The sequence below is a fragment of the Aedes albopictus genome, unplaced genomic scaffold (genome assembly GCF_035046485.1).
Source record: "Aedes albopictus strain Foshan unplaced genomic scaffold, AalbF5 HiC_scaffold_299, whole genome shotgun sequence".
NCBI classification, from domain to species: domain Eukaryota; kingdom Metazoa; phylum Arthropoda; class Insecta; order Diptera; family Culicidae; genus Aedes; species Aedes albopictus.
This window is the reverse complement of record NW_026917089.1, coordinates 1-9,490: the sequence shown is the minus strand read 5'-3', so window position 1 is coordinate 9,490 and position 9,490 is coordinate 1. Positions and strand designations below refer to the sequence as shown.

Sequence of the window (9,490 nt, the reverse complement as noted above, 5' to 3'; positions counted from 1 at the left end):
AAGTCCCACCTAAATCAAGAATTGTTTTTGATGCAGCTGCAGCAGTAGAAGGAGTATCTTTTAACTCAGCACTGCTTTCCGGTCCTGACACAGTAAAATCTTTGTTCGGTGTTTTGCTAAGATTCAGAGAGTTCAAAATCGCTGTTACAGGGGATATACAAGAAATGTTTCAGCAAATAAAAATTGTTATGGAAGATCAGCCTGCACAAAGATACCTTTGGAGACAATGTGAGGCCGATAGGGATCCGAGCGTATATGTGATGGAATCAATGATTTTTGGATCAACGTGTTCTCCTGCTTGTGCTCAAGCAGTGAAAAATTATAATGCACAGCTTTTTAAGGATGATTTTCCAAAGGCTTCTGAGGCTTCTGAAAATAACTTTTATGTTGATGATTATTTGGATAGCTTTGATGAAATTAAAGAAGCATCTGAAGTTGTTCAGGGTGTTATAAATATTCAACAGTATGCTGGATTTCATCTAAGAAATTTTATTACAAATTCGCAACAGCTTGCCAACGTTATTCCTTCAGAAAGACTTCATGTTTCAGAAATAAAATGGTTCGAGAATAAAGAAATACCAACTGATAAAGTATTGGGTATCTATTGGAATACAACAACTGATTTGATCGAATTTCAATTAAAACTTGATCGATTGGAATTCACAAGGTTGATTACAAAGAGAGAAACTCTCTCGTTTGTAATGAGTATTTACGATCCCTTAGGGTTAATTTCGAACTTCACAATTCATGGTAGAATTCTTTTACAAAAATGGCATAAAGAATCTTCTGATTGGGATAGCCAGTTACCAGATAGTTTATCAAATTTTTGGAACTCTTGGATAGATATGCTTAAACTTGTCACCCATTTTAAGATTCCAAGATGTATGACCTTGAAAAATGCATTGTTTTATGAGTTGCATATGTTCGGAGATGCTTCGGAAAATGCTTTTGCTGCCGTTGTGTATCTGAGAAGTGTTACTGCAAATGGCACTGATGTGAATATAGTATCAGCAAAGGCAAGAGTTTCACCGAATAAAATGTTATCCATACCACGTTTAGAGTTGCAAGCAGCAATATTAGGGATAAGATTGTTGAATACCGTAAAGAAAGAATTAAGAATTTCGATTTCAAAATGCGTCATGTGGTCAGACAGTCAAACTGTCCTAGCCTGGATTAATAGTCAGCATAGGCGGTATAAGCAATTCGTAGCTCATCGAGTTGCTGAAATCTTAGAAACAACTTCAATGGATCAATGGAGATATATAAAATCATCATTAAACCCTGCTGATGAAGGTACAAAAATTAAAAAGGGAGCATCATTATGGCTCAATGGACCATCGTTTTTAAGAAAATCAGAAAGTTATTGGCCAAACTGGACAGTAAGTATGGAAACTGATGAAGAGCTGAGAAACTATGTAAACATTCATCAAAGAATACATCCTTACTCTTTTATTCAGGACGATTATTTTTCGGACTGGTGGCGTTTGGTTAAGCGAACTCTAATAATAAAAAAGTTTACCGATTGGATTAAAAATAAAACAGATTTTGATCGTAGCACTAATTATGATGATGTAAAATGGGTTGAAAACGCGATATTCAAAAAAGCTCAATGGGATTGTTTCGCAGAGGAAGTAACATTACTGAAAGAAGGTAAAGAAATTGAAAAATCCAGCAACTTACGAAAATTGAGTCCAATGCTTGATAATCATGGAGTACTCAGAGCAAGAGGAAGATTGGAACACGCAAGAAGCATACCCGAATCAGCAAGAAAGCCAATTATATTACCATATGAACATAATATTTCTTTTTTAATTGTAAAGACATATCATGAACGGTATTTGCATCAGAATGACAATGTCGTGATTGCAGCTATTCTTCAAAAGTTTTGGATTATTAAACAAAGGTCACTTTTGAAAAAGGTCAAGAAATATTGCCAAGAATGCATTATTGCTAACGCAAAACCAGTACCACCCATGATGGCACCCTTACCAGATTATCGGACCGAATCTTTCTTGTATCCATTTACGCATACTGGAGTGGATTACTTTGGTCCATTTGAAGTTGCAGTAAAACGATCAAGAGAAAAACGTTGGGGTGTGATTTTTACATGTATGTCTAGTAGAGCAGTTCACATCGAAATGGCTGAGAAATTAGATACAGATTCTTTTATTGTCTGTTTGCGTAATTTTCAAAACAGAAGAGGAAAAATTAAGCACCTTTACAGCGATAATGGCACCAACTTTGTTGGAGCTGACAATGAATTAAAAGAACTAATTGTGAATATTGATAAAAGAATGAGAAACGGTGATGCGGCAGCATTAGCCTTAAAATGGACATTCAATCCTCCCGCGGCATCCCATTTCGGCGGAGTATGGGAGAGGCTTATTAAAATCATAAAGTTATCGCTATATAAAATGCTGAAGCAGTATGGTAGTCGTTTACCACGACCAGCAATTTTAAGATCTGCTCTGATCCAAGTAGAATTTATTCTAAACTCTCGTCCATTAACACACATACCAGTAGAAGATATCGACGACGAAATAATGACACCATTTCATATTCTAATTGGTCGTGCTGGAGAATATGTACCACCTTATGATCCAACTGCAATTCACTTAGAAAAACATCATTGGAAAAAGGTTCAAAACTATGGGAAATATTTTTGGGATCGGTGGACGAAAGAGTACCTTCCATTATTGTTGAAACGAAATAAATGGACTAATCAAATTGAACCTATTAAAGTTGACGATATTGTTGTAATAACTGATGATAAGGCACCTCCTGGAACATGGCTGAAAGGTCGAGTAATCAGTGTTAGAATGGCTAAAGATGGACAAGTAAGATCTGCTGAAATTAAAACATCTAAAGGTATTTATGAAAGACCAGCCGTCAAAGTGGCAGTTTTAGATGTTCGGAAAATTCAAAAGCCAAAGCCATCTTTAGAAACAAATGATGATTTATTTCAACAAACTCAAAACTTTCAAGGAAGTCATGACACAATTCCACTTTCAGAACCGAAGAAACTAGATTCACCAGATTTAATCCCGAATCAAGATGATCATGAAGAAATGTGCAATCTACGTTCGAATAAAACCATAAGAACAAAAAATCCTAGTAACTTCATATCGTTTATGTTGCTTGTATACATGTTTACATTAATCTTTGGTTTCGAAACTAGAGGATTGATAGCATTTGATTGTGCCAACCCAGAGGTAAACATGACAAGTTACTCGCTTCTTGATGTAGCTTCTTGTATTCCTCAGAAAAGTAATTTGAGTTCAACAGAAATAACAATACAGGTTTTACAAAGGAATGTAAAAAGTTTAACTAAAGTTCTTCAATGTAAGGTAATAATTCGAAGGTCCATAAGACATTGTGGAGCATTTTCGCATACTTCAGATTATCAGTATGGATATTCTTACATCGTCAAAGAGTTCAATTCAGAAGAATGTACAAAGGTACACGCTTTAGGAATTGTATCGCTGACTCATGACAGACAAATTAATGAGCTGAAGTTAAATTCCACTACAAGGGGTGAAACGCTTATTGTAGGTAGCGTGACTGGAAATTCATGCAACGGAGGCACATATAGTACACCATTCTATACATGGACTGGGGCACTAGTTTATTATGAGTACGAGATTGCTCTATACGACTATATTGCAAATATTGACCTTGAAAATGATCAGATATATTTGAAAAATGGTTTAATGTGTTCGTATTCAATTGGAACATGTCTAGATTCCGAAGAAGGTTATTTGACCTGGAATGTAGACTTGAATCAGTCCTGTGAAACAACTGAATTTGAAGTAATTTATGAAGGACTTGTCAATAAAACTACAAGTTTAGAGGGTAATATAAAGCAAACTCATTCAGTGGTTTACAGCACTATTTCAGAAAAGCAAGTATTTTCGATCAAAACACGAGAAGATACTCGCATTTGTGGTTACAACGGATTTACTACTGATCATCCTAGAATTTTAATAATTGAAACAGAGAGTATTAGATCTCCATTTACACGAAAAGCAAACAGTGGAAAAAATTTGGATTTGTTTACTTATTTTAATTCCAAAATTACTCTTGTAGAAAGTTATATTGGTCAATCTTTAAATGATATTTACAATATGGTTATGGCTGAAATGTGTAAGTTAGATAAAGTTCTTTTAGAAACTAAGCTTACACTGGCTAGGCTTAACCCGAATGAATTCGTCAGCAGCATAATGAAGAGAAATGGTTACACAGCAGTAGTCGCTGGCGAAGTTTTGCACGTTTTGGAGTGTAAACCTGTTTACATTACACCAAGATTTACTGAGCAATGTTATCAAGAAATTCCCGTTTTTTACAATAATGTGTCAATGTTTTTAGCTCCAGTTACACGCGTTTTACAAACATTAGGAACAGAAATAGAGTGTACTCCTCTACTTCCTGCCAAATTCAAATTTGGGAGCAGATGGTACACCACAGATGGAAGATTACGAGAAACCACTGCGCCAAGTAAACTATCAACTGATATTGTTACCAGCTGGTCATACACGCCATTGCCAAACTTAATGGAGAGTGGGGTTTATGATTCCAACAGTTTGGTCAAAATGAGGAACATGATATATGAACAAGGCGAAAGACGTGTAGCATCTTCTGTAGTTTATAAAATTTTAGCTGGACAAAATCCTAATACTCAAGGCTTTAGATTTGATGCTTTATTATCTGAGAAAATAATCGATGGTGCAATACATAAGTACTGGAACAAAGTGTTGTCTTGGAGCACATGGTTGGGAAACACTACGTCAACATTCATCGGTATTTACCTATTCGCTCGAGGTTTAAAATTTATTGTTGATACAATCATACATAGTCAGATATTATATGACATCTATGGTTTCAGTTGGAAACTAATAGCATCATTCTGGGACTCATTAACTAATTTTTTGTCGCATAAAAACAATAGAAGGGAGACGGTAAACAAAATGGAAAATAATAGATGTTCAGAAGAGAATCAACAACCAAACAATGAAACAGAAGAAACAGAAATGAACCTGTATAGAGGAAATGTGTATCCAAAATTCAACACAAATGTCTAGTCCTAAGTAAAAAGACAATATTAATATCATTTCATATAATAAGTAATAAATCGCTTATCGACAATTATTATTGTAAATCTAGTAGATTTACGGGGTCCGGAATGTAACGAACGCGAATCAATCAATTTGCATTTCAAACTCAAGTTGTCATTTTCCTTAAGTTATACAGCGCACCGCATGGCATATTGTTAGTTGCAATATGCGCATAGTTGATAATTCTCTGCTACCCAAGACAATTACGTCATAAACTAATCTTCTACGAAGGACCAAGAAAGAGACCCATAAATTGTAATGAAAATAGTGACGCACCGATAGTGGCGGCGATAACAAAGTAGAGATAATAAGAAAGGGACCCAAAAGATAATGAGTCAAATCAGGTAGAATGTATTGTACATTCATTCATATATATAAGGCTTAGCATTAGTAATAAAGTTAGTTCTAGACCACAGTTCTACAGTGTATGTTTTCTACATCCGAAAACCGTAAAGCTCCGGTGTCACAGTAGTGATGATGATCGTTCGTTCTCATTACTACTAACAAACATCGATTGCGACACTTCAGAGGATGATGTTCGAACTTTGGTGCATCGATGCCTTGGAGTCACTTTTGAAGAAAACATTAAAGTAGTAAAGCTTGTTTCGAAGCGCATGGATTATAGCTTATTAGATTATATATCGTTCAAAAGCATGTTGAATTCTAAATACAAGAACATAGCAATGCTTCCATCGACTTGGCCGCCTGGTATTAGGTATAGAGAATTTCGTTGTCGCACTATTGAAACATGGAAGCCATTAAAGTGAGAATGTTTTAATATATGATGTTTGTATAATGCCGTTAATGTTGTTAATGTTTATGTTTGGTGCAATTGAGTTTATATTGTTTTCTTTGTGTTTAATTAAATTGTTAGCTGGAATGATGTAAATGCTGTAATCGTAATATTGTTCAAGAATTATGAATGGTTTGTATGAAGTAGCATTAAGTTATGATAGTGATGTAAGTAAAAATATCGTCCCGAAATGTTTGACACAGCACGAAGACTTGGAGATTGACAGTAATTATAGATGACAGTATTATGGAAAGAACTTCAAAACAGTTTCTGGAAATACCTTCTTTGAATTACAAGCTATTGATAAAATCGAAAACTAAGCCGTATCATAAAAAGTTCAACAATTTGAGAGACTTACGAAAATTTTGTAAAAATCTAAATGTTTCATGAGGACATAATAAATTCCGGAAAACATTCGTAGACTTGAATATTTACCACTTAATTGAAAATTTAGAAGAGGGAAAACCCCTTTGAATGACTTTCTTTTGAAGTCTTCCACAAAAAAGCCAAAACATTGGTATCGAATACAAAAAAGGGTTTGATTGGACACTACACTGAAAGTCGCCTTGCAGTAATGACAAGCATAGAAATGTTTTTAAATTTACCATAGCAAAACATGATCATCGACCCACCAACGCTTCTTGTGTGCGTTTTGTTTCTTCTCGCATCAACCGGTTCGATAGCCGAGTGATAGCATGCGAGCCTGGTGATGTCAAGGTTCTTGGTTCGAATCCGGTTGCCAATAGAAGCTTTTTTAAATTGAAAATAGAGTCCATGGTAAAATTGAAAACATGATTCTGTTGAATTGAAACGAAACTCAGTCTGCACAAATTTAGTGGCGTTGTGTATTTAAATTGACCCTCAGTATAGTAATTTTCACCGCAAGCCGCCGTTCAGTGTAGTTTTACAAAACAATACAAAAACAGCTAAAAATTCTGCATTCAATAATAAGAGTTTGTTCTTTGTGTTTTGGCCCAAGAGCCTGCGGCGCACCTGAGAGATGTTCACGGCGCACCAGGGCGCCGCGGCGCACAGTTTGGGAAGCACTGTGCTATCACAGTGCAATGAAGAAATCTTTACCCGTGGTTGTGGAATATGATGTTTCGAATGCAGAAAATCCACGCACACATTTGCTTGCATTATCTCTAGGCGAAGACACCCGTACACAAACGTTTTATCGACGGAAAAAAACTATTGATTTGATTGACTGAACAGCTTTTGCTGCATTCTGCAGCAGTGAAATCCAACTATAAAGTTTCACAGAGCTCTTGATGGTGTGAATTGAAGGGTCGTTCAACAAGTGAATCTGGCGAAGTGAAAATTGAATGGCAATGGTGAACAATTCGGCAACTTGCTTCTTGTTGTCAACTCCAAAGTGCAGTGAAATTGAAACGTGAAAGTTTGCGTAATTATTCGATTTCCAGTGCTATAGGGGCTGGTTATTGATACTTTACTTCTTCTTGCCTCCATCTGATAAGCCATTGGCAAAGGTAAGGTGGAGTATCTGTAACTAGTGGCCATTTCTCTTCTGATATGACGAGAATTAGCGCATATGACGAAGTAGATTTCTTCTCAAGGTAATCAATTTTAAGTTTCACGGTGCACTTAGCAAGGCTTTGCGGTGCCCCAAGTGCACCGCAGAGCACGATTTGAACACCCCTGCATTAGACTATATTGACCTTCGCGTTTCTCACTAGGTTGCAATGGTTACAAATAATGCAAACTTATAGACAATTTCGCGCAAAATGCATTTTATGCTATAATGTGTACCGCTTCTTCTCCACCCACTTCATACAAATCCTGGCGCCACATCTTCATTTCCATCGCAAAGTGCACATCAAAAGTTATTCTTACGAAACAAAAACCGCCGGTGCTAATCAAAACACATTGCACTACCTACCAACTAGGTACTGACTGGTGATGGTTGCATCCAGTCAGTCAGTGTGTGAAACTCTGCGGAAGGGTTCCTCGGCGCGGCGCCAGTAGCACAGCTGACTTTGGGAGTAAACTTTCCCAGCCAACCAACCAACCAACCAAATCAACTCAATGCCGACGAAACCGTCGTGGAGCACATCCCCGAGGGGATCAACAACATCCAGTCCGATGAGCAGCAGCAGCAACAGAGCATTGGAACGGTGAGGGGAGAGCTAGGTGGAAAGTCCCACCCGAAATAAAGGCTTGATGTGAGTTGTGTTGAACGTTTCCTCCATGGATTCTTTTAGGAATTCCTCCAGGAATTTTTCATGGAATTTCTTCAGAGGGTTTTTCTAAAATTTCTCTAAATATTCTTCTAGGAACTTGTTCATGAATTCCTAAAGGGATTTTTCCAGATATTCTGCCAAGAATTATTTTGAGAGTATTTAAAAAAATCCTGCAAAGATTGCTTCATAAATCGTAATGGTATACCTTAAGAAATTTATGCGAGATTTTTTTTACAAATTCTATTAAAATTCCTCCAGCAAGTTTTTTTTTCAGATATTTCCCCAGGAATTTCTCTTGATGTTTCTGGAGAAATTCTTGTAGGAGTTTCTTAAGCGGTTTCCCAAGGAATTTCTCCGAGTGTTCCTCTAGAAATTCTTAGAAATTCTAGAAGAAATTTCATCAGAGATTCTATCAAGAACTCTTCAATGGATGTCATCAGTTTTTCTATAATTTCTTTCACAATTTTTTGCTGGAACTACTCCAGATGTCCTTTCAGGTGTTCCTACATAAAGTTCCCTTAGACCCCATGAATAACTACTTCAGAGATATTCTCAGGCATTACATCTATACTTCCACTACATAGTAATTTATGGAATTTCTCCTGAAATATTTCTAGAAAATATTCCAGAGACTCTTCTAGCAGTTCCTCTAAGGATTTTTCCGAAAATTTGTCCAAAATTCCTTCAAAGACTGCTTCATAAATTCATTTTAGGTTTTACTCAGATTTTCCAGGAATATTTTCAGTAATTTTATCGGTGATTCTACAACAGAGTTTTTCAAATGGTTTATTCTTGGACACTTCTCAAAGATGTTTTCAAGAAAGAATTCTAGGAGTACCTGGAGAAGGTTCTCCAGTTGTTCCAGTAATCCCTTTAGAGATTCTTAATAAAAGTTTTTTTTTCCTTCAGAAATCTGTTCAGTGATAACTTGACAAATTCTTTCAGGATTTCAAAAAAAAAAAATAAAAAAAAAATCAGCAGAAATGTCTTTTATATCTTGAGAATTTGTTCAAGCATTTCTTCGCAGAATTTCTCCTGAGATATCTCCACGAGTTTTTTTTCTGCAAATGCTTAAATTTCACCCGCGGATTCCTTCTGTAACTCCTAAGAGGTTGTCAGTTAGAAATTTATTCAAGTATTTCTACGGAAACTACTCCAGAAATTTCTTGAATTTTTTTTCTCTGAATTTCTTCAAAAATTCTCCCAGGAGTTCTTCCTTGAACTTATTCCCAAAATAACTCCAGAAGTTTCTCATCAAATTCCTTTCAGAGAATTCTTTCGGATATATCTCAGAGAATTACTTCAGGTATTCGGCCCAGAATTATTCCAGGAATTCCTACAGAGATAACTTTAGAAATTGCTTCAGTGATTTCAATCAGTTTTTT

At 36.0% G+C, this 9,490-nt stretch overlaps 1 protein-coding gene across 1 annotated transcript; it reads left to right on the top strand.

Moving 5' to 3' along the window:
• Window positions 1–560: 560 nt before the first annotated feature.
• LOC134284548 (uncharacterized) lies at window positions 561–5,526 on the top strand. Its single transcript, XM_062843529.1, has one exon. It carries the CDS (start codon window positions 702–704, stop codon window positions 5,076–5,078), a length of 4,377 nt encoding a protein of 1,458 aa, XP_062699513.1. The 5' UTR covers window positions 561–701; the 3' UTR covers window positions 5,079–5,526.
• Window positions 5,527–9,490: the final 3,964 nt, after the last annotated feature.